This window comes from Anoplophora glabripennis, unplaced genomic scaffold (genome assembly GCF_000390285.2).
Source record: "Anoplophora glabripennis isolate ALB-LARVAE unplaced genomic scaffold, Agla_2.0 scaffold65, whole genome shotgun sequence".
NCBI lineage: Eukaryota > Metazoa > Arthropoda > Insecta > Coleoptera > Cerambycidae > Anoplophora > Anoplophora glabripennis.
Window position 1 is genome coordinate 1,188,149 of NW_019417609.1, and position 26,826 is coordinate 1,214,974.

Here is a 26,826-nt window from a genome sequence, read left to right on the forward strand (position 1 = left end):
GTAGATTTAGCGTTAATGTGTGGTGTGGAATGTTATACGATCAACTTATAGGGCCATTTATTATTGAAGGTCGTCTTAATGGACCAAAGTATCTACAATTTTTAGAGGAAGAACTCCCGCGATTGCTTGAAGATGTACCTCTGGCAAGACGATTAAGAATGTACTTGCAACATGATGGAGCTCCACCTCATATTTCCCGAATTGTCACTGCTCACCTAAATGAGCATTACCCTGGTCGCTGGATCGGTCGAGGTGGGCCACACATTTGGCCAGCTAGGTCTCCAGACCTCAATCCGTTAGATTACAACATGTGGGGTTGGATGAAGGATTTGGTTTATCAAGAGAAAGTGGAACCACGCGAAGCTCTAATCCAAAGAATTGTTAATGCTGCAACGCAAATAAAAGAAAAGCACGCGAATATTAGAAATGCAACGCGAGCAATTCACAGGCGTGCTGACAAATGTATTGAAGTAGGAGGTGGAATTTTCGAAAACCTTTTAAATTAAGAATGTATGTATCACTGTTACCGATGTTCTAAAAATAAAAATGAAAATTAATTTCCATTATTTTATTTTCAAATTCGTGTAGCTCAATAAGTAAAGCAAATCGGACACATGTTTATATGAACTTTTTTCCTAGAAATAACCCAAGGAACATCCTCTATTAGTGCCGGGAGAACTTTATGAAACACCCGGTATATTATATTTTACATTATTTTACATCATTTTAGATGTCATTCTACAACAAAAATAAGACAGTGCAAAACAGTATTCCAATAGGTTTGTTTCTGTGGCATACCAAGTTACGTCATAAAACATCGGATAATGAAAAGTAAATTGCATTTTAGAAAAATTGCATGTACGTTAATTAATTAAAATTACTTAACCGTTAAGCTACAAATTTCATCAATTCCTATTCTTCCAGTTAGCAGTAATAATAGTTATTTATTATACAAACGGAAAAAAGGATTAGATTTTCGCTCGAGGTACTATTTGTCGCGACGCGAAGCTGAGGAATCTAATATTTTTACCCATGTATAATACATTATTTTTTTCCGTGACGGGAAAAACGGCGATTTAATATTGAAAACACATATTACAATATATTAGTCAGAAAAAATTTTGTTTTAAACTGGTAGGTTGTTGTACTTATAGCGACATTTGGCCATAGACCTAGTATACAGGGTCAGAAAGTACCGATGGTCTATCTGAAGTTACGTGAGAGCGATAAAGTAAGACATAGAAATACATGCGATAGAGAAGGATGGCTATAATGAAGGCGTCTCATAGTCACCGCTCGTTTCGCCCTTCCACAAATAAGATCCACTTCTTATTTGTGGAAGGGCTAAATGGACGGTGACTATTAGACGCCTTCATTATAGCCATCTTTCTCTATCGCACGGATTTCTATGACTTACTTTATCGCTCTCACGTAACGGCAGATAGACCATCGGTACTTTCTGACCCTGTATAAGGTCTATGCATTGGACCTACGTTGCTAACGAAACCTTTAATGTAATCAAATATCTGTCAATTTAATTCTGAGTTTAAAAAATTGCGAACATAAGTTATTTATTAGTTATTTTGAATATTCAAAGTTGAAAAAGAGACATTTCTGATTCGGAGTTTTCTCTTACACCATCGGAATTAGTAGAAGCAGCAAAAGTATCATCACTGAAATTATTGTCTACTAAATCGCAGAAAATTTACGAAACCGCGTATTCAAGATTTATGGAATGGAAAGTGAAAAAGACATGGAGTTCTTTCTCGGAGACGGTGTTATTGGCTTATTTTTCGGAATTGACGTAACAACAAACGCCATCAACAGTGTGATCGAATTATTCAATGATAGAAAGTACGTAACTATAAATTTTATAGTTACTAAAAAATATATTAAATTTTACAGAATGCTCATAGCCCTTGGTCCGGCAGGAGCAAAGGATCACCGCCTATTTTATACATATCGCAAGAAAATGTGTCAATCAGGTTGTCGGTAAAAATCAATTTTATAAGATACCTGAAACAGTAACCAATTTTCTTCTACTTGAAAATGCTAAGTCACATACAGATCATACATTTCGAAGATTGTCTGCTACACTTTTAGTTGAATCTGGAGGCAACTTGATGATACTAAAGAAACATGGTGGTTGGAAGTCATCAACGGTCGCTGAAGGGTATGTTGATTAATCGGTGGCGCATAGGACAGAAACATCTAATAAAGTATTTAGAAGGTGTGACAGTGCATTAGCTGAAATAAGACCCAATTTGCGACAAGGACCATCAACGGCAGTTATGTCCATGGCAGAAACTATGATTTCAACTCAAGAAAATTCCACTGTAGCCAGTCATAGACCCTAATAAGACTGCAGCCGTAGACCTTGTAGCAGACATTCCCAATTGTTCGAGGAACATGTCCTTCATGCAATGCACATTTAACAAATGTACTTTTGACTTTAAGGAAATGTAAATTTTGTATAATAAAATATTCGAAAATTAAATATTTATATGTGTACATATCTGCGAAAAAAGTATTCATTTTTTCCCGGGGAAAAAGTAATTGCATAAAAAGTGTCATTTTGTTATACATCAAGAGATATAAAATGCCTAACTTTTTTCCCGTCACAAAAAAATAATTTTTTGACAATCTGAAATTTCCAGATACACTGAAAGAAATCCGCTTTATTCTTTATTAGAATTCTATATGCCATTATAAGAACATTGTATACTACATGTGACATAAACAAACAGGTGAATATTGGTTACAAAACGCGTATTGCAAACACAGTTGTATAGTGACTATAGGTAAACCGTATTCTTTATTAAATTATTGTATAACTAGTATTCAACGTCTTTTGTACCCTTTACGCAATGATAGCAATAACTGTTATTAAAGTTTCAATATCGTTATTAGAACTAGTTATAAGTTTTATAATAATAAATTTATTAAACTGTTGTATAACTCTGTATGAGTTAAAAACATATGACATTAAGTTTTCAGAAATTTTATTGTATAACTGTAATAACAGGGTAAGGTTCTGATGTAAACATATAACGAACAAACGTTCAAGTACTAAAAATGATGACAAATCGCTCCCAAAACTGTCCAGTTTATTTTCTTAGTAACGATGCACCCGTATTTTCTTGAATTACATAAGAAGTTGCACTATAACTCTTCCACCTTAAGAATTAAGCATCCCCTAAAAGATTGAGCTTCTTTTCTTCTAATTCTATTTCTTCTGGTTGATTGACCTTACCCATGCTCTTCTTTGTCACCGTTAACCTTTTGTTCCTCAATCTTATGTAAAGCTTAACATCAGCAGTTTCTAATAGGGCACACAAGATAATAATTTTTTAGATTTAGACAAGATTTACATTTGAAAGAAACAAAACAATTACAAACCATAAAACAGTTAGATAATTAGGTACATAATTTTTTGCATTTCACACAACGCGATATGATCATGTATCCCACAAAACATGTGCCTATACTGTTTATTTTCATCAAACTAGAAGTGTAATAGTCGATGCACAGCGGACTGCCGGAAATTTTACGATCATAACCGATTATGTACCGAGATTTGACGATCACTTAACCATTATAAGACGCGTTTTACACGTTAAAAACGGAAACCGGAAACATAATCATTATGAAAACGAATAATTCTGTTAATACAATTGTTATATACAAATTCGGATACTGTTCTTTATACAACAAATCTTCCCTAATATACAATTGGAACATAAAGTTTATAACACAAAATAATGTATAAGTAATTCATTATAACTTTTATTTCAAAGATGCATAAGGTGTATTAAGTATCTTCCAATTAAATTCATATTAATAATATATAAGTATGGAGATGAGTGATTTCTTTTAATAAAAGCTGTATATTTGTTATAAAAGTTTTAATATGCCCTATACACATTATTCTAGAGAAACAGTTTAATAAGCCCATTTCTTTCAGTGTAGATACCTAAACTTTCGTTCAAAACACGACTCCAGCCTATTTGATTGGTTCCAGCTATAATCGTAAGTGAAGCACTGGAAGAGATAATAACAGTATAATATAGTTTTAACAATACAAATAGGTAATCCATATTTATAAAATCACGCTGCAGATACAGCTGACTACAAGAACATCGAAGCACTAGGGACTAGGTTAATCATTTCCTGAGTAGTTATAAAGTGTGTACCGCAGTGTTTTCGAACATAAATACATAACAGTATTTGCCATTATATTATAAAGATAGAATTGTTACAACGCATAGCCATATTTTCAGTTTTTCTTTCTGAATATAGGTACGTGAAGCTATCACATTAAATTTCTCTGAAAAGTATACCGGCTTCTAATTATGCGTGTGTAAAGTTTTAGGTAACCTCATTTTCATGATTGTTAATTAACATACTTGTTGATAAGTTATCCGTATACCTACCTATTGTTTTATCATTTTACTCACATATGTTTTTAATATGTATCTATCTATTAAGTGCAAACATGCAAACACAAGATTCGGTATGAATATTAGCATGTCTTAAATAAATTATTTACTAAATTGTACTTAATTGCTCAAAATTTGTTGCAGTATTTCAAATTTAGAGGAGATAGGGGAGAACTGATATATTCCTCATACCTCAGACATCATGCGACTCACAGTTAATTGAATTTGGATGCATATTTTGTATGATTTAATTAGTTATTATAAATTTAACTAAAAATAATACATATATCTATTAGTATGTAAGTTCGAATGAAATTTTTAGTCGTTTTTTCTCTAATTGAATAGTGTACCAAACCTGCCATAGAGATACCTGATACGAGGAGATTTGATACATACAACAAAGGAATTCACAACCCTAGTTGGGAGGCTTGATACGATCAATTCCCCCACGAGTTACAATATGTCACAACCCTTCTTAAATAAGAACATCGGTTATAATCAATGAGAATAACTCCTATCTTAAATTTTAAAGTGTACAACTTTATCTGCACTTTTAATTCAGATTCACGACAAATTAAATTTCAAGTATTTTCACCATATAATAAAATAAACGTTAAAAAATATATGCGGAATCTTACATCTACTATTTGAACACACAATTTCACCAAATAATTGAAAAACAACATACTCAGTTGTAATTTTTACCATGGAGGACCGTGTTGTAGAACACTCAATTCTTTGTTGTCTGTTAGTGAGAAATGCTCCCCAGTCTCCCCTAATAATTTTTATAGCCTTTAATTTGCGTTATATTTTGTGCACGACATTTCTAGGGGATTTACGTCATTCCCATGACATTTATAGGTGTATATTTTATTAAACAAATACCACAGACAATATAGCGTATCGCTACAGACTGCTACTTAAATGCTGGAAATTGGCAACCCGAAATGGAAGCAGGGTCTCCTTAGCCGGCTTCCAGCTATAAAATTTAGCGTGGTAACTCTTCTACTTGCTAATAGGCAGCAGTTCCAGCGGTGGCTTTGTTGCCAAATAATAACTGCTAAATAAATTTAATGCTTTCAATTATGTAATTAAAGAGATATGGAAATTATCTTGTGTTTGGAAATCACATTTGCCTTAAATGTTAAATAAAATAAATCAAGTTAGAATTAAAACTATGAATTTACCTAATTAATGATTTATTTTATATCACCATGGAATGGGAAAATTCAAAAACTCGAAATTAATGTTTTTAGATTTGTGCGTCGACTTCTAATATGGTACGATATTAACACCTATGTTTAAAAAAATTGCATTATACAGGTCGTGTATCCTTAGATGGGTACTGCCTCTTATTGTTGAATTCTTTAGATAAGTAAATAATTATTTATTGTGTTGCATATTATGAATGTCAATGGTAGTGCCCATATTTATGACACAAGGTGTTCAAAAAAATTAACACAATGTAAAATTGCTGGAACCTCAAGGAGTAGTTGAATACGAAATTTATTAAAAAAAAAACAACAAATCATCAATCAGTACAGAGATAAGATAATGCGTTCGCTACTGCTGTTGCAATTTTTAACTAACTTTTTTGTTTTTCGACATACTGACTTCGGACCGTTTCCATTCAACGCAGAACGGACAATCAGAACCAGAGTAGTGGGGAGATTTTTTTAATTATTTTTTCAATTCAACGCACCGTTTCCGAATTATAAGACCTTTTTTACTGTATCACCTCACACACCTCTTCTTTCCGAAATTTATTTTCCACATACGGACTTCGGACCTTTTCCATTCAACGCAGAACTGTCATACAGAACCAGGGGTGTGGGGAGATTTTTTCAATTATTTTTTCGATTTAACGCACCGTTTCCGAGTTATACGGCCTTTTTACTATAACACGACATACCTCTTGTTTCCAGAATTTATTTTCGACATACGGACTTCGGACCTTTTGCATTCAACGCAGAAGGAACATACAGAACCCGGGAGGGAGGGGTTGACATTTTTCAATTATTTTTTCGATTCAACGCACCGTTTCCGAGTTATAAACACTTTTTTATCCTATGACGTCACACACCGTTGGTCCCGATTTTTTTTTTGACATGCGGGTTTTGACGTTTTTCACTCGTTCACCATGGGAGATTTATTTGTTCACCATGGGAGATTTTTTGATACTTAAGAGTCTAAGCAAATACTGTTTTTTTTTCTTTCATATATTGTGACACCCCGCTCTGCGTCACCCACCGAGTGCTCTACTCAGAACCAAGGGGAAATTTGTTTATATTTCCAGCCATTTCCGAGTTACGAGCAAAAACCATTTTTTTTTCTTATACTGTGTGACATCATAGATCGATAACGAAGGCTTAACAAGGCCACGCGCTCTACCCCACGTTCCCTCCCTAGGTGTCCTGAAATTGCTGGGGAGACTCCTGAAGACAGCAGAGAGAGAGAGAGATAAGCTCTCTATGAGGACAGAGTCACTCTATCTCTATCGCACACTATAACTCTATCTCTCTCGCACACAATCAGACAAAAACGACAGAAACGAACCTTCTTTTAAAAATACATGGGATTTATCATTATTAGAATAACCCATTTTAATTTAAAAAATTAAAAAAATTACAATGGGTTATTCTGATGACGAAAAATAAAACATAATTAACTGTATTATTCAAATAACAATAATGTGCAAAAGTTCTTCAGGAATATTGGCAAATTTATTTTGGAGGAAGAATCCCGTCAACGAACACTAAAAAATATTATTAGAAACCTTAGGTGGCCAGAAAACAGCCCCGATCTCATTGTCAGTCCTTTAGACATTTTTTTTTTACCTGAAAATTTGCAAGTATTGAAAAAAAAATACAGGACGAAATGCTTGATAATTTTGAATTTGTTTTTGAAGCAATTAATAGTAAATTGAAACATATTTTCAACTGTATCATCACAATCACTTGCATGTTGATTTGTAAAAATTGTAGGTATATTAATGTTATTTCGTTTTTAGTTATTCTCCTTATGTTGTTGTAAAGGTTAGTTATAAAAAGCGTTGTTTGTTATTTTCATAAGGATGAATTTTAATTTTTTTTAATGATTTTTTTTATTTTAAACATATATATTTTATGCCAGTAAATTTTGATGTCAAATGAAATAAAGGAAAAGTCGTACATTTGTATTTAAAGTTTCTTTCTATCTTTAATTATTAAACCTATAAGTGGATGTCAAAATACAAAAAAAAACCTGTACCTACATTCCGCGACGTACTAATAACCCACCTTGTATATTAAATAAATTTATCGTCATCATCAAATATTAAAAAAATTATATTACAAGCTGTTTAAAATATTATTACGAATTTTGTTTATTTGGAAATATATTTTCTGCAGTATTTCAATACCAAAAAATGAAAATAGTAGGTAGCTAATTAACGAAATTATGATTAAATAACTTAATTGTAACACCACTGCAGAATATCATATGATACATACATAGATATTCGTTGATTCTTTAAAAACATTTTTATCAATACCTACATCATACATTGAAGTAAATACAGTAACGCAAAAAACAGATATTGATAAAAAAGTGTACAAAAGAAATCCGTAAGTACGCCTGGCAACATTACCAAAGTTTTGTTTATATGTTTCTAGGATACGCTTAGGTATGCGGGCCGCTGTATTTGATTCTTTCTTAAATTCTGCTGGTGGTGTACTCTACCGGCAATTCGGAAATTTAAAACTGCTGGCCTATTCCAGGAGCGGTCTGTGGCGATAGCTATTTTGTCTGTGCAAATATTAAAAATTATTTAGTAATATATGTGTATAAACACAAGTTTTTCTTGGTTTATATTTCAAAAATCGAAAAATATCTATTGTCGTATTTTAAATTAAATATAGGGCGAATTACAAATAGAAAATTGAATGTTGCAGAAAAATATCGTCTAATTAAATTGATCCAAAAATTTATAAACATCATTTTTTTTATTTAATTTAATACTCAAATAGCTTCACTGAATAGAAAAAAATATTAAATTAATTAAAAATGTTGTGAAATAATTATTTAAATGCCTACTTTTAACTATTTAGAAGTAAGTTTCAATGAGAAAAAAACAACTCATCACAAATTTTTATATTTTTGAAAATTTTTTAGTTTTTCATTTTTAAATTAAACGTTTAAAATTTTGTTGTCAAATAATTTATTTTTTTTTTGCCTAAAAATATTCGCAAATAAAAGTGTTCCAAAAACTTAGCAAATATCGGGACCTGATGTGAGCTATTTATTTCATCAATATTTGTTTCATTTATTTCAAAACAAAATATACCTACGTAGTTTTCTTCTAAAAAAATTGTAGTCAGTAATCCATCAATTTGAAAAGAATTTTACAATAAGCGTGAATTCAGAAGGAGACGATTGCTACTGAACTAAGAATACATAATACGTAATACAGGTGATGGATAAACAGTAATAGGTGTTTTTTTACTTTTTGCGCTCTTTGACACACTAAATCCGGCATACTGATTAATATAAATAAATATATTATGCCTTACATTACATACCGACAGTTAGTTGTAAAAATAGAAGATAGTATCTCAGAATTATACAGGGTGCCGAAAATTAGTAGGTCAATCCGTTAACCATAGATAGCTGATATGAAAATAATGGGACTTTCATAATGCCACTTTTCATTTAGGAGCCCTATTTTTGAAATACACGGTGTCAAAATGTAAATTTCAAAAACGAAATTTGTCGATAACTCCAGTGGAATTAAAGATATTTGTTTGAAATTTCGCTAATATTTTTTTCTTGTAGAGACACACTTTCAGTATACTTTTGGTAAAAAAAAAATCAAAGCACGCGTGGAGGTGAGGGGGTTAAAGTGCATTATGACCCCCCCAACTTTTTCATACGCACGCCTATGGTAAAAACATATATTTTCTTAGATAAAGCGGCTTTTATTCTAACTTTTCTTATTCTTGCAAGATTTTGATTGGAGCCTGGGTTACCAGATATTGTAACTTATTTGGACGGATAGTATGGATTTGGTAACTAGTGTATCCAAAATTAATTTTAATTCGATGTTATTGGGCTATATTCCGAGAGGAAAACACATTACTTTCTGATTTTATAAAAAGTAATGATTGTTCTTGTGCTGTTACAAGAGAAATAAGACGAAAAAATCAATGTTTTGGTAACGGTATTGATAATGAGTGTGGTATAATACGTATAACTTTGTAATAAATTAATGTTTAGAATCAAATATCTCAGAAAAAAATTAGATTTAGGGATATGGTGTATATGACAAAAGTTGTTTAGAATCCTAATTAAAATCGAACTATGCATTACATACAGGATGTTCCTATTTAAAAAAATATTACTTTTTGTTCCCCCTCGTATATTATCGAATTTAAAAATTTCTTTTGTATACATAAAAAAGTATTTTTTATATCCTATACGGTCCTGTTTTTATTTTTTTATAGTACATCAAATAAAAAAGTTAAAGGGGTGGGACATTATAAATGATCGCCTGGTACAATTCGTTTAAACAATGAAGCATGCCACAAGAAAAATATTCTTAAATATTTCCAACTAATTTTTTAAGGTAAATTTGCAATAGACTTTCAGTACTTAAAAAATGTTTTAATTGTCTAATTTTACGTTTCAAGTAATAAGTTCTATGTAGGCTTTGAAAACAAAGTCAGATAGTTAGGTACATTTGGTTGTCAAAATAATTTATAAGTTAAATAGAAAAAACGTTGTTTAGACATTTTTTAATTGAAGTGTTCAATAAGAAATGGCGAACAGAGAAGGTTTGCTATCATTTTCTGAAATGACCGATATGATTTTAATAATGGGTAAGTACTTATTAAAAGGAATAGGATTTTTTCTTAATAAGTGTTAATTGTAATCTCGAACCTAAACAATTTAATTTCTCTTGCTTTTAGGAAAATGTAACTCTAATGCTAGTTTAGCTGCTAGGCGTTATGCGGACAAATTTCCAACCAGGCACCATCCAAAAAGGAGATTTTTCTTAAGCTTAGTCAACCGTCTGAGAGAATCTGGCAACTTTAAGCATAGGAGGATGGGCCAATGTGGACGGCAACTCAAATTACGTCCAAACGAAGAGGAGCAAATCTTGCAAATTGTCGAAGAAACTCCGAGTATAAGTACGAGGATACTAGCTAATCAAATTAATAATGGTGGCAACAATAATATTAAGTCAGATGATGTGCGACGTGTCTTCAAACAGCAATTACTGTACCCATATCATGTACAAAAAGTGCAGGCACTTCTACCTTTAGATTCAGAAGCAAGAGTCACTTTCTGTAATTGGATATGCCAAGAAAATAATGATAATATTAATTTTAGTAAATTTATTTTATTTTCCGATGAGGCCACGTTTACTCGTAACGGAGTAACGAATATTCATAATACTCATACATGGGCTGCTGAAAATCCGAAATTCATTGTAGAGGCACATCATCAAGTAAGTTTTAAAGTAAACGTATGGGCAGGAATAATTGATAATTTTCTTTTGGGACCGTTTTTTTTACCCCCCCGTTTGAATGCCGACGAATTTTTGCATTTTCTGCAAACCTCTTTTGCAGACTTACTTGATGATTTGCCTTTAGCGGTTCGGCAAAATATGTGGTTTCAACTAGATGGGGCTCCGCCACATTATGGCCGAATTGTTCAGAACCATTTAAACCAAATCTTTCCTAACCGCTGGATCGGCCGGGGACGTCTTGCGCCAGTCAAATGGCCACCTCGATCCCCAGACCTTAATCCCTTAGACTTCTGTTTCTGGGGGTTTATGAAAGATTTTGTTTACATGGTTCCAATTGTGGATGAACAACATTTAAGATTAAGAATTTTAGAAGGGGCCGAGCAATTTAGGGTGAAACCACATATTTTTCATAATATTCGTTTCTCCTTTATAAAGAGATGCAGGATGTGCGTCCGCGAAGGTGGTTCTCATGTTGAACATTTAATATAATTTTTCGAATTTAATTTCTGTTTGTAATATAAAATATATGCAGTTTGTTTCATGTTGTTAAATGTTAAATAAAATTTATAGTACAAAACGGATTTTAAACTTTATTAAAATAAGTTACAATATCTGGTAACCCAGGCTCCAAATCAAAATCTTGCAAGAATAAGAAAAGTTAGAATAAAAGCCGCTTTATCTAAGAAAATATATGTTTTTACCATAGGCGTGCGTATGAAAAAGTTGGGGGGGTCATAATGCACTTTAACCCCCTCACCTCCGCTCGTGCTTTGATTTTTTTTACCAAAAGTATACTGAAAGTGTGTCTCTACAAGAAAAAAATATTAGCGAAATTTCAAACAAATATCTCTAATTCCACCGGAGTTATCGACAAATTTCGTTTTTGAAATTTACATTTTGACACCCTGTATTTCAAAAATGGGGCTCCTAAATGAAAAGTGGCATAATGAAAGTCCCATTATTTTCATATCAGCTATCTATGGTTAACGGATTGACCTACTAATTTTCGGCACCCTGTATAATGTGGAACTTGGCATTCCTTAGGGTAGTGTCATAGGGCCTTTGCTATTCTTATTGCATGTAAACTAGATATCAAACCATATATTATGGGAGGTATTTATGTACACAGATGATAAAACCATTCCAATAAAGGAAAAAACCACAGAGAAAGTAACCTGCAATGTTAAAATGAACCGAAACAGTAAATAAGCTCAAATAATTTTGTAAACACTATATTGGACAACCCAGTAAGCTGGAGTGGACAGGTTGATTTAGTATGCGGAAAATTAAATAAATTTTATGTATTAAAGATATTAGAAAATATGTTAGTTGAAAACTTACTGTTAACTATTTTATTATGCTAATATATATTCCATGTGTAATATTATGAAGTCAAACATCAGATTATTCAAGAGTATTTATAACTAACTCAGAAACACCAAATTCACTTTATTTTTTGAATGACACTAACTGAATCTTGCAAAACTATATTTATTAATAAAAAAATATTGCATGGAAAATATTAATGATTATAAAAACTTATCCATATGCATACATAGGCACTCGAAAAGAACTATAAATAATTTTATCACATGTATTATAAAAAAAATCTCATTATACACTACAATCTTATTACATTTTAAACATGAAAATGAGATATTATTAAAGATTCTTAATTTTTCCAGGTTAAAGTATGGTTTCAAAACAGAAGAATGAAGCATAAAAGACAAACATTGGGTAAACAGGGGGAAGACGGGGACGACAAGGATTCAGTAACTAGTGAAGGGGGTAAGAGTGCAAAATTGTCAGACAAGTTTTTGGACGACGAAATGTCGAAAAAAAGTTGTCAGGGCTGCGAGATGCCATCAGCCGGTTTGTGCGGGACGCACGAAGAAATGCCTGACATAACCTCAACTAGAGGCAACAACAATAACACACCAAGTGCAACAAACAATAATACTAACTTTAATACTAACAGCAACGGCGCTAGTAGTGTAGGAAGTTCTAGTTCATTCGATAAATTGATGAATGAAGAAGACTCTAGGTCTAACGAAGATAGTGGATCGCATGCGTCACCTAGGATATCTAAGAAAAACTCTTCGACACCTAACACACCAGTGGTTAAAGTCGAAAGTCGGAGAAACTCGCCCAACACTTGTGAAAGGAAGATAGCTATGAGTAAAGTATCTCCCAGTCCAAGTCATGGCAAGGATAGTATTTTAATTAACCAACACGAAACTGTTCCTATTAAAATTTCTGCTAAAAGCTCTACAATTCCAGGAACACCTACTATTCATCCTAGTCCACTAGGTGAGATCGATTTATAAATAATATGTCTTAGTTATTGGATAAATGAAAGTTGAGTATATTATTTGTATTAATTATTATCATTTGTTATTAGTTTTCCACGATTTTCGAAAACTTCTTTCGAAAATTTTTTGTTTGAATATGAATGACGCACTGTACATCTTTCCTAGCTATATTTGTATTTCTGATAAGTTCATTTCATTTCAGAAAGCGTAGGTACATTAAATTTTAGAGTTACATGTATTTCAGTAAACAACGATTGTATTTCAGAGTTCGGTCAATTTCAACAGAGAAAATGAATTTAATTGTTTCGTTATTATGGCTTGATACATTATAGTTGATAACTGTAGGACAATAAGTAATTCATTAATAAGGATGTAAAGTTATTAGTGAAGTATAATTAAAGTTTTACAAAATCAAATTAACTATAGGTATCTGAAATTTAATTAAAGATTTCTGGAAATGAATTAATTATTCCGAAATATCTCTCCGAAAAAGTTTACTAAAATGAAAGATCACTAAAATATAATTGGATGAAGCTTTTCGGAATTAAATGAAACACTACTGAAATAAATTTGTACAAAGTATAGAAAAATTTCATTAAATTACTCTGAAATTTTGACTAACCAAGAGAAAAATATAATAATAATCAATTATAAAAGATTGCAACTTTATTTCTCTTAGTGCAGTATGTTGCTGCGTTACTCAGAGCCAAGTTGGAAAGGAAAAATATTTCAAATAAATGTTCAACAAGTAACAATATTTCTTACCGAATATTTATTAAGAATCTTTTGATAGTGCAGCACAAATAGTTAACTCTAGTCAGAAAGTACACCAGAGATTAGTTCAAGTTATACTTCGTACTAAACTATGCTAGTAACATTACTAGCAGTGCATTTCGTTTTTCTGCAGAAGTACTTCAGTCGAATTCGAGTTTGAACGTAAAAAAAATATTAGTAGATATTGTATTGCTCTTTATGATGGAGAAGGGTATGTAGAATAATAATATCAAAAAAGTAACTCGAAAGAAATGACGCTAAGTAGTTGGAAAATTGCAAATAAGTGTCAAAATTGCCTACGTGTTTTTTCCACTGTTTCTACTACCCACGAAAATCTAGACAAAAATCTATCAGAAAATTAGTTATTTTTTGTTGAAGGCAATTATATTACCTATAATTTAAGGTATCTAAAGTCATATTTCACCAATTTGTTAACTGTAAATAAAGATCCAATACGGGAAAAATCAGTTTTCGAAAATTGCGAATTATTATCATTACAAAAAACAATAGAAGTTGATAAAATGTATAGAAAATACGGTCAATACAAAGTCTAACATGTGTGCCAAAGGCCGATTCGATTAACCGAAAATTTGTTAGTTAATTTCCTTCATTTTGCGACTAATTGTTTAATTACGAAGCGTTAATTTTGGAAGTTAATATCGTAGATATAGGTTCTAATTGATCCAAAGAAACGCATCGAAAAAGAAAAATTTCAAAAAGTTGAATTTAAGTAGCCCTTTACAACTAACAAAGGAGAACGTGCGAAACAGCGTTATAAACAAATTGTCCCAGGGTCAAGCAAAAGCCGCTCGGGGATTCACTCTTTTTGCATTAAATAAAGCTTATTTTTCCGGTAATTAAAAAAAAATTGTTAATTAACTATTGGACGTATCGGACCGGGATTTTAGAGACAATTAAAGAAAGGTTTAAACTTTTATTTTCAGAAAGTTTTACAATGATAGATCATGTAATAAACGCGCTAGCAGCAGTAAAAGTTAACATTAATGAACGGCCTGCACACGGGAGAAGAAGCGTCGGGCCCGCTCATGCGCATCGTCGCCCGCAAGATTTTTGACTTCAACGTTTCAAATTCGATTCGTTACTTCTTTCCAGTTACTTTTTTGATATTATCATTCTACATATCCTTCCCATTAACAATTGTAAAAGAAATTTTATAATAATTCACGCTTTGATGCTCTTATCTAAAGATGGGTTAAAACCCGAAACGATCGTAATAAACAATTTTAGATCAAAAATAGTTTTATAAACGAAGTGGTTCTTTTGACTAGTATCCTAGGAAATAAATAATTTTCAGGTACCTGTTTTTCCTAAAAACTAATTTTCGAAGCTCTCAAGAGGCCGTAACTTTTATAGTAATATATCTGCAAAAATTAAAATGTAAAGTTAATGATTATAATTTGTATGGGAAACGTTATACCTATGTATTCCTACTAAAACGTTTTAATAATTCAGTACACATTAAAAGGTGTTTTGGTATATCCAAAATATTAATTGTAAATTTTCATATTTATAGAAAAGATATTTACAAAATACACATACATATAGCTATTGCGAAAAGCTCTGATAACGTAAAATAATAATCAGACTTAAGTGAACAACATAATTGAATAAGTAGGTTGTAGTAGTACTCCTTGTTTCAGGAATGCCTGCCGGAATGATGTATCCGCAACTTCAACGTTCCTCGCCCACCACAGCCACAGCCATAGCCTCTGCGACAGTGACAATTCAAAACGTTCCAAACGCCGTTCCCTCGTTTGCGTCGCGAGGTTCATCGTCCACCCATTTTCCCAACCAGTATCACATGAATACTCAAATCGATTACAGATCGGACGGCCGATCGAAACACTATCCGATGTCTCACATGTACTCACCAGAGATGTACAACCCAGAACACCCTTCAGTTAATGACGGTCAACCTTACCACAGGGTGCAAGCTCATCCTAATAATCTCGCACACGCCTCAAGCAGAGAAATGTCTAGCAGGTTAACGGGAAGATCTCGTCAAAACTATCACCATAGCTACACAAATCAGCAACAGTATTACTACAATAAAAATCAAACAGGCACCGAAAACTATGCAATTGGAAACCAGAATAATTACGCTCATGGCTACAACAATGAACACCCAGGTTACAACCACTACGCGTATTCGGGATCAAATGTCTATCCTCACGATAGTGCAGAGTCAGTGAGTGGCCACATGGCAAATTCAGTGCCCATAAGCCATGATCCCGCATCAAATTATTATCCCAATGAGAATATTCACGCAATGGCAAAAGTACAAAACCCAACAGATTATCAAAGTAAAGTTGGTTACTACGAGAACAATACTTACGGCTCCAATCAGATTCCACCAAACAGTGATTCAACATACAACATATCTGCGGAGATGTTTCCAGGAGGAAATAATAATTCAGCGGGTATCATGACTCCCCCTACCAGCGTACAAACAGAAAACAGTGATAATTACAATAACTTTCATCAATTTTATTCTGGTGACTCGACACAGTCGCAGGTTGCTCCTCCAGGTGAAAGTAGTAATAGTTCCTCGGACTTTAACTTTTTAAGTAATTTAGCGAATGATTATACTCCAGAATACTATCAAATTTGATTCAGTGCAATGGAAAATACAGTTTGCTGTTAATGTTTTAATATTGTTGAGATATTATGTCGATATGTGATTTATTTTGATTTGGTTGTTTGTTGTTTGAACGTTTGTTTTAAAGTGATATTTAATTTTATATTTACAATTATATTTTTCCTCGCAGAAAATGTTAATAGTAGGAATATGCTTGACGTAACATAAATAATATACATATAGACAATCTGAAATATGTTCTAGTAAAACAATACATCAATACGAAAATGTTACATTTACCTTACTTTTCCAACAGTTGCATTTATATTAAAATAAAAGTCAATCAATCCAACAATCATAGTGGTTTCTTTCTCTGTGTATTATAATATTGTATAAATACGTTGCACAATCCAATCGAACTAATCAATATGAATGTAAATGTACCTATGTAAAATTAGAAGTACTCTATGTAGGGATGTTGTTATATGTAAATATTTGCAATTAAATAAATGTATTGATTCATACTGTACAGTTATAGTGACACATTGGTACTCTTTAGAATTTTGATTCGACAAATATACGACTTTAGCTTTACGTAGTTTGAATATGCCCCCCTTGAGGTAAAAATGTCTCATTCATTCTCACGATATTAACAATTACTCTAACCAAAAGGTAAGTTACAACCCAAAGTGTATACTCATGCATCACTATTGATTTACAATAGTAACTACTCTATAATAACCCGATCACACGCACGCAAAACGTGTAATTTATATTTGTCAAAATAGTAGAATTCTGATTTATTGGTGTTATTGCAAATAGGTACTGAATACAATTTCAATTAATTAGGTTAATTAATTTTGGTTGCTGAAATGCTTACTGTAATATTGACCAAACCTAAAATTTGAATTCGGCTGATCCAAATAAAAGAATGTCCATATAAGAATGTCTGGAAACTTTTCATTCTCAATATACAAGGTGATAGAGTTTGTTAAAAGATACACATATTTTTAATATCTATGTAGACGTTTGGCTTACAATAGTAAAATTGGGGCAATGATTTATCTACATATATGTACAAATTCGTTAAATTCGTATATAAATACGTGTGCCAATGGCGGACATATTTAAAGTCATTATCAGTTAGGAACCTATGTTCAACACCGTCACTGCAATAGAAAAATTCTATTGGAAAGAAAGGACTATTACTACTAGTTAACATTACTGTAGCCAATCAGTTCATTAAACCTAAAATTACTTTAAAACTACTCGTTTCACAAAAAAGTCTGCAGGTTTTTTTTTGAGGCCTAGAAGTTTTGTTTTTTTTTTTTTTCGAGACTATAATATCCAAAATATTTATATGATTTTTACAGAATTTTCAATTTTCAACAAGCTCGAAACTGGTTCGCATTCTAAATGGAATGGAATGGAACATTTTTTCTTCAAAATATTGCCAAGAAAAAAAAATAACCGTTTTTTAAGTAGTATAGTGGCATTGAATTTATTGAATTCGTAGTAATAGTGTCTTACAATATCTCCACAATTGGTTAACGTAGATATAGGTATTCGGATTCAGCGGATTTTTTTTTCTTTAATTATCAATAATTAGCTGACGTTTTATCACTCTTCATCAAACGTCTTTGGAAGCATTTCAGAAATTGTAATATTTTTCAAATTACTGCAATATATAGAAAATTAGATTTCAAGACAACCATAAGATGTTTTTCTTATGTCTTGTTTTGGCCACCCAAATTTTAAGCCTAGTCAATAAATCCTAAAATACTTTGAATATTATGCCTTATAACTGATTGTATATTTCATATTCAATATTAATTTCAACAACTTGATAATGATGTAGTTGCAGTGTACATTTTTTTACGTTGTCTAAAATAGGCAAGGTAGAGGCTGAAGTTTTAGGTAGGGAATTTTATCGTGATCTCAAATAAACACAAGAAAAAGCTGTTGAATGTTGCGATTCCTTGATATAAATCAAATTTATTTATTTTTATGGAATTCCCTGTATATTTGTTGTTCTTTTAAAACCTTCTCTTTTATTCTTACCTAACTGATACATGACTAAGCAATATTAAAGTACTTTTGTATGTATTGCGTTAAGAACACAAAATAATTTCACAAATTTCTATTAGTTACACAGGCCCTTACAAAACAAAATAAAAGACAAAATTTATATAATGTGTGAATATCTCTGTATATCCAATGAAAGATTATAAATCTCATAAATTTGTTATATAACTTTTATTCTGTAAAATATATTTACATTTTCCAACATTTTGTGAGACTAAACTCATAGGTATATAATTATCTGAGGTTTCATTTGAACGTGGCCATTTTGGGATGGAGACTTTTGCAAAATAAATTTATCGTGAGGCCATTAGTAAATTAAAAGAGTTCTCGTTTTTTTGGCACAGAATATCAGAATTGGGGCTGATTGAATTGATGAGAAATATACATAGTGCAAATCATAGAACGGTATATTGGAAATAAGGTGTCTGACATTGATGGATTACCCTGGGAGCTGAGTGAGTCATCCAACCCTTAGAGCGTCTCTCTTTATCCCTCATCGGCGTCGCATCAGCTGATCGTTGATAAGCTTCTAAAATATCGAATTTAACTATTTACATTCACTGCACATCTGAATAATCAAATAAAACGTTAAATATGATTTTGAAACTGATATGCGTAATGTAATTGTGTATATTAAATAAGTAAAAACAGAAAACAATATGTACCTACTTCTGTAATATACAGCAATAATATTTTTAGCAACGACAGAGATTGCTAATGTGTTTTCAGATTATTTTTTAGCGTTTATGAATCATCGTCGACTCCATCTAACGCTATAATATCTCAGAATTCCTATGTCTTTAACGATTAATTATAAGGTATTTCTCAAATAGAAAAACTTTAAAAAATTGAGAGTTAGTAAATAATCTGGACCAGATCAATTATCAGAAATTTTTGTCAAATTTTGTAAACAATCTCTTTTACATCTTCTCTATCCGATATCTAATATGTCAATTTCTGAACGCGTATTTCCATGTATTTAGAAAGAAGCTAGAGTTACTCTAATTCATAAAGGTGGTAGTAAAACATATATAAGGAATTATCGTCCAATTTCATTGTTCTCGATACCGGAACCAATTGTAACCGAACAATTTTAACCTGAAAAATATCATAATAGAAAAACGGCATGGTTTTTTCCAAGGTAGATCTATTATAACTAATCTTGTATGACATGTTCAATTTATAATGGAAAGTAGGGATGAGATAGATATATGAAGTAGATGCCGTATACACTGATTTTTCTAAAGCTTTTGATAAAGTTCATCGCCTTACTTTGTTAAATTGAAATATGTGGGATATGGAATATATCGGCCATCTGCTAAGATGGGTAAAATTATATTTATCAAGTAGGTCATAATGTGTAAAAGAAATAATTCGGTTTCAAATTGCAACAAAATTACACCAGGTATACCGCAGGGATCGCATTTGGGGCCTTTACCCTTTTCTTTATTTATCAATACTACTTGTTTTTCTCACTTCCGTTTTATCTTATATGCTAATAATTTGAAGTTATCAAATCCATATCATCCCTCAATGGTGTTAAAATTTGCAAGCCGACTTGAATCTCTTCTCCGAGTATTGCAGCACCAACAGATTGTTCTTAAATATGAACAAATGCAGATTTTCTATTTTCAAGGCGGATAGTACATCAAAAAATATGTATAGCTTTTTACGAAAATAGATAAATAAAGAAGATATATTTCGTTCAAGGGGATACAAATTTACAGTCACATTTTCACCTCCATTTTTTTCATTTTTAATTAGGTAATTAAAAAAATATATTTATTTCTATGCTATTATGTAAAATGTAATATTGCTTAATTTCAACGAATCAAATCAATTTAAGGGGGCGATTTAGTATGTATATTTTTACCATGTAACAGAGCTTCAGATGAGGACACAAATCATCGAAGAAACTAACATAATTGAATATTATTATATATCAATGTATTCGCAATGGTTCCCGCTAGTGAGTGAAATAAATTTCAATGCTCATGAGAACAGAAGAATAATTTAAATAAATGCCAAAGTACCTCAATTTTAACCATACTGTTAGTCTGCCAATATATTGGATTTACGACGGAACTAGGTCAGGCACAATAACCAAACTACTTCACTCACTAGAACGGACACTTAGGATCATTTGTATTTAATTTTCAGATTAATATTTATTAACAATTCTATAATTTGTGTCCTCAAGTAAGATGACAACATTTTACACACGACTCCATGTTATATTATATTATATTATATATTTAAACCAGAATTTTAGCGGTTTCTATCTTCTACAAGAATTTCTAAATAAAATTAGTTTGTGTACTCTGTCACAGGTGTCGCTACCCTTGAAAATGAAAGCGAAAACACAGAGTTGGTTTATTGTAAATTGTATTGGCCGAGAAATAGTGAAATTTCTGGCGTTTTTAGGTACTGAAATCTTTAAAAGTAAAACGTGTAGAACAAAAGTAGGGGTAAGCACAAAAATAAAATCCTTGATGTTTTGTTTATTCATGGTTACCGTTTAAATTTACCCAAATAAAATAATAACTAAAAAAAAGCGTTTGCAAAACATGCGTTTGCTATTATCCTAACCCCACATTTTAACAATTATTTTCACGTACTTATAAAAAGTAAACAATTTTATATGTAGGACTAAGCAAGTAAATGTTATAAGAATATTTACATGTGGAATTATATATAAAAAAGATAGTATTTTCGTAGATTTCAGTACCTAAAACCTTAATGGTTTGATCGTTTTTTGCACCTGTTTATTCGTTTTACTGCGGCCGGCGTCTTTGAAAATACTCAGGTGGCATGACATAACATTCCTATTATTTGATAAGCTTTAGATTATTCAGTTATTAAATGTTTGAAATTATTTGTCTTTGCGGAAAACACTATTTACAGAATATGGGACCCATAATGGTCTGATATTATCTTTGATATATAAATATGGGTAATATTTTAAAAGTAGGTAGGTACCTAAGTAATAAGATTTTGTAAAGCTTAAGTAGTACGAAAATATAACGCATAAAAAACCAATAATATGTACTAATTTTTCTTTATTAAGAATAAAGATTAAATTTTACGTACAGGGTGTCCCACATAAAATCGTTATTTATGTTGTAGCCTTGGTAGTTTCAAAATAAATTTACAGCTTAAAAATTGGTCTGGCTCAGGTAGATTTCTGTTTCAATCTACAAATCAGTAGCTACTTACCGATAAGAAGGAAACCACTAGTCTAGTCGAGAAGTGAGTTTTTTTTGCGAAAAATAGTTATTGTAATCCTAAAAATATGGTTGTTAGTACATTGGATTCGGAATTAAATTCAGAGAAAGAAGTATTTTTAAATTTATCCGCAATTAAAAATAGCAATTGTTATAAACAAAAAACGAAGAGAAAAAAGGGAGTCTCCGTTTTTTAACTATAACTAAAAAAATATTGAAGATAGCTGAAATTTCAAAAAAGATCCTGAAAGAGGAGAAAATTTCAGCAAAATAAGTCAGGAATTGTAGCTCCATTATTTATAATTTTAATTTGACGTTGAAAATATAGCTCCGCGCGGCGGCGGCGGTTTCCGCGTCGTCGCGTCGCCGCCAAGCAAAGTGTGCAACACAAAATAATTTTTTTATAGTATTCAATATTAATTTAAAAATCTAAATAAATTATAGTGTCATCTAGACACTTGAAGGAACACAGCCCAGTTGGAAAATAATTTTTAACTTGACTTATGTTAAAGTTATTCAATTGTTAATGAACTAATTTTTCGTGGTCCTAATCTTTCATAAAACTTGTTGTAAAACTTTAAATAATGTATCTAAAATTTTTTTTCTTTCTGGGAGGTCTTTTTATATACATAATAAACAAGATTCCGTTGTAAAAGTTTATAAAAGTTTTTTCATTTGTTTATAATGATTTTTTAAAATTAACAAAAAATGAAAAATCCGGGAAATGTTATAAATTTTTTTTTTACCAAATGTTTGATTTTAGTTGTTTTTCTATTAATATATTGCGTTTATTAGCTTAGCTAAAAACTTTTTAACGTTATTTGTTTATAAATTTGTTATAAACAAATGGACAAGTTTAATATTTTTGAAACATTTTTTTTGCCATTTTATTGTCTTGGTAATCTGTTTTTTAAAAACAAAAATTTTTCTTAAATAAATTTTTTAATTGTTTATAATCGTAATTTCCCTGGGAACACGATGGTGCAATTATTTTTTTGCTACTTGCCGTAGTTTACGAGATATTTGCGAAAAACCTTATTTTTTACGGGTTTTTTGACCTTTTGACCCCTTGCCTGATCACCTAGGTCAAAAATGTTTGCGGATTCGGATTCCTGAGGGTCGAAAACATATTTGCGCCCAGGTTTGATCGACAGAGGAAAAAATGGAGGTTCAGCCTTCATTTCAATGGACTAAATACATACAGTAATATTATCTATATATTTTATGCCTATACATATTATTCTCCAAACGCAATTAGTAGCAAGATTCTATATATTTTAGTAATTAAGCAGTGTTTTTAAGTTAAAACGACTCGTCAAAGTAAAAAAATATTTCAGGTTAGGTATATATTTTTTTTACTGAAAATAGCAGTTAATTTACATTATCGGATTGTTAATGTGAAAATATAAACATTAGACTGTTGACTATTCCATGTTATACGTGTTTTAACGTCACTTTTGAAGAAGAAACTACATGTAATTTTAAAAACCGTATTTCTGTTTTTATAATGAAGGAATAGTAATTATAAGATTGTTTAAGCTTATTAACTAAAAATTATTGCCTACTCAATAAAAAAATATTATTGTCCTCGATAATCTATTACTGATTAATAAAATATTTACTCTCTTTCCTTATAAGATTGTATGTACACAAATTGGAGCCGTTCCTGAAAAATCGGACGAATATCCGGTGCAGCGGAATTATTAGACTTGAAGCGTTGGCCGCTAGAACAGCACCTGCCGGGGTCCCGTTTCGTGACTCACGCTGGGCGATATTTTTTGTACAAAATCCCGTCCTTAAAGAAATTTAGATTCGATTAATATGTTCATTCGTTTGTATTTCATACAGTATGGTGTAAATGAAAGGAATAAATTCATTATTTCGTAAATTGGTGAATTTAGACAAAAATCTTGAAACAGGCAGTTGTATTTTTAAAAATGCGTTCTGCAAAATATTTGTTTTACATATGACGTCATATGGGTGGCAGTGATGACATTATCTATGTTTCTTTAATACAAATGTAGGACGTGCGATAGCTCTCTTGAAAGATCTTGTATTTCTCTATTTAGTCATATCAATTAGTATAGGTATTAGAATTTTGTATAGTACCACGGAGAAAATTAAAAAATTCTAAATTCCCGAAATTTGTCTATAACTTCCGGAATTATTTATGCCATTCCAATCCGATCGCATCCTCTTAATACACGTAGATTTTATGTTCTTGTTTGGTATACTTTACTTTTTAAGTATTACAATAAAACGAAATCTAGAGAAGTTAAATCTAGAGACGTAGGTAGCCGTTCAGTGGATCCTCTTTGCCCTATCTCGAAAGACGGTGTCCAAGTAGTATCTTACCAATACGGCATAGTGTGGGGGGTGCACCATTCTGCTGAAACCACAAATCATTTATGTTTGGAAACAGCCAATTCAATTCGAAGAGCAACTCGTCTTGCAGTAATTGTAAAAATCGAGGACCTGACAAGGTTCCTTCGAAAAAGTCTGGTGTATGGTCCTATTCTATTATTCCGGTCCAAACGTTCACTTTCTCTGGGTACTGAATATAATACTTCCGCATCCAATGTGGATTTTCGGTTGCCCAATACCGACAAGTTTGACGATTTACCATTTAAAAGAAATCAAAAAAAAAATCTTAGAAACATCAGATATCGATTGTTACTATTTACTATTTGCCGTGAACTGGAATGGGGATTTTCTTGAAATGCTAGTAGCATCTAGTTTCTTATTGCCATGTATTTGTTGTCTACTACCTTTAGGGAGGTCCTTTACATAAGCCGTTTCTCTAAACTTCTTTTCAATTTTGCTTACAATAGATTGAGAAATTGATTATCGGATGGGATATTTATTATTAAATAGAAGCACAAACTTCTCCCGAGTCCTGATTCATCTCCATAACCAATCAGTACTAGAAATTCAGTTTTTTCCCGTTCAGTAAGCTTCATGTTGATAAAAGAATTGTACATCGAATATTTATTAGGGACGATGTTCAAAATGGCGCTGTATTAATTTTTTTAGGAAAAGTAGGAGAAAGAGTTGCAAAGGCAGTTAGGCATTAGTGTAAGTACAGTGAAAAATATTGTGAGCAAGGGAAAAATATTGCAAATAGTGAAACTTTATCGTTCCATACTTGGCATGGTGAACATAAAAAATCTCCAAAAGCAAATTTGGATAGATAACTTCTATCGTGTTGTATTTGGTTAATAAAATATCGATATTTGCAAGGCATCAAATAAAATTAAGAATTCTAGAGTCTACTATCTTTGTGTCTCTTAGTACGGACTCACTTCTTGATCTGCGCATTTCTGCACTGCGGATGAGTTTAATTTTTACAGATAAAGATTTGGTTTTACAAAACAAACTTGCCTGTAAATATGCCGTTAGTCAAAAATGAGTTATTCATTATACAATCAAAATCAGTAATTTTTACTTTTTACTATGGCCACTTAGAATGGGCCCCTATGAGAACTGAAGAAAAACATAAAGAACTGAAAAATCTAATATAAAGTAACCAAAATCTCTAGACTTCTACTTTGTCATCGCTATGAAGATGTAGTTTACTATTTATAATATTTATGATTGTTCTGTGCCATTCACTAATTTGTTAACTATAACTTAACTTTAATAACGGCTTTATTAAGTTGCTCTTAGTATAATTTTGGTGCGGACGGGCATTAGTGATAGTGACTTTAGCCATCTTCGCGACTGGTAGACATATTTATATCCAAAATTTCCAGATCCAGATTTTGACCTTTAATTAAATAAATCATTATAGGTTACATTATATTATATCAAAAAGAAATATTTTAGAAAATGTCAATTATGAGCGAGTATATAGACGATGAATATTACTATTACATAGGACTTTTTCTCTTATTTTGACAACTAAAATTTTAAATTTTTGCAATTAATCTTGAAACATCCTGTATATTTATAAGTCAGAAACATCAAAAGTAGATCTACTGGTGTTATACACTTTCACAGCTAAACTGGTACATGCATTTGTATACATTACCTGTGATAATGGTAACGATTTGATATTATACATTTGTTTCTATAAAATAAATTAAATGAAAGTTTCTAAAATAACAGTTTACTTTCTCAAATTAATTACAAATACCGTTTATTACATAATCCACAAAATGTAAAAATCATTTGAATCTTAGTAGGGAAAATTCAGCATTTCATATATGGAGGCGCCATCTACTATCAGGTAGTCATACGAAATGTAATAGTCTACGAATTACCCAGATTTCTTTTTGTTCTGTAATGTCATATAATTCTAATTTCATCTTGAACTAAATGATGACCCCATTGTCGATAAGGAAGACACTTGTATATTATTATAATAACGGTTGTAATTCTGACTACTAAAATAAACATACTTACCGTTGACTGAAGTAAAGAATACTTCGTGATGTTTCTTAAAAAATAGCGGAATAGCAATCTACTTGCTTATCCATTATTTTTTTTACCATCAATTCTATCTTTTTTAATTAACTCTACTTTTTATACATATATGACCAAGTATTTAAAAAATGAGAAATAATCAAACTGTAAGAAGGTATATAAATAATATCAAAAATATGGTAATTTTGAACATAATACAGTTTTGATGTAATGAAAAAATATTTCAATACAAATAATGTAAATACAAAATCTATAATATAAGTTTTTGAGCTCATGTGATTTGTAATACGTTTTTTATTAAACTATTCAACATAGGTGTTACGTTAGTAAAGCATATCTAACCATTCCAAATTCACTCTTTTTAAGCCGAAAAAAATTTATACTTAGTTAAAATTGTATATAACAAAAAAAAATAGGCTGAAAATTAATTAATCCGAAAGTAACTTAAGTAAAAAATAGA

General features: G+C 31.3%; 1 protein-coding gene across 1 annotated transcript in view; it reads left to right on the top strand.

Moving 5' to 3' along the window:
* LOC108904419 (homeotic protein proboscipedia-like) overlaps positions 1–16,708 on the top strand; it is a gene marked incomplete at its 5' end in the record, with an annotated part of 28,160 nt that extends 11,452 nt beyond the window's left edge. The window contains 2 exons of the mRNA XM_018706970.2: positions 12,633–13,257; positions 15,695–16,708. Of these exons, the coding sequence (XP_018562486.2) occupies positions 12,633–13,257; positions 15,695–16,665 (1,596 nt within the window). The remainder of the gene's footprint in view (positions 1–12,632; positions 13,258–15,694) is intronic.
* Positions 16,709–26,826: the final 10,118 nt, after the last annotated feature.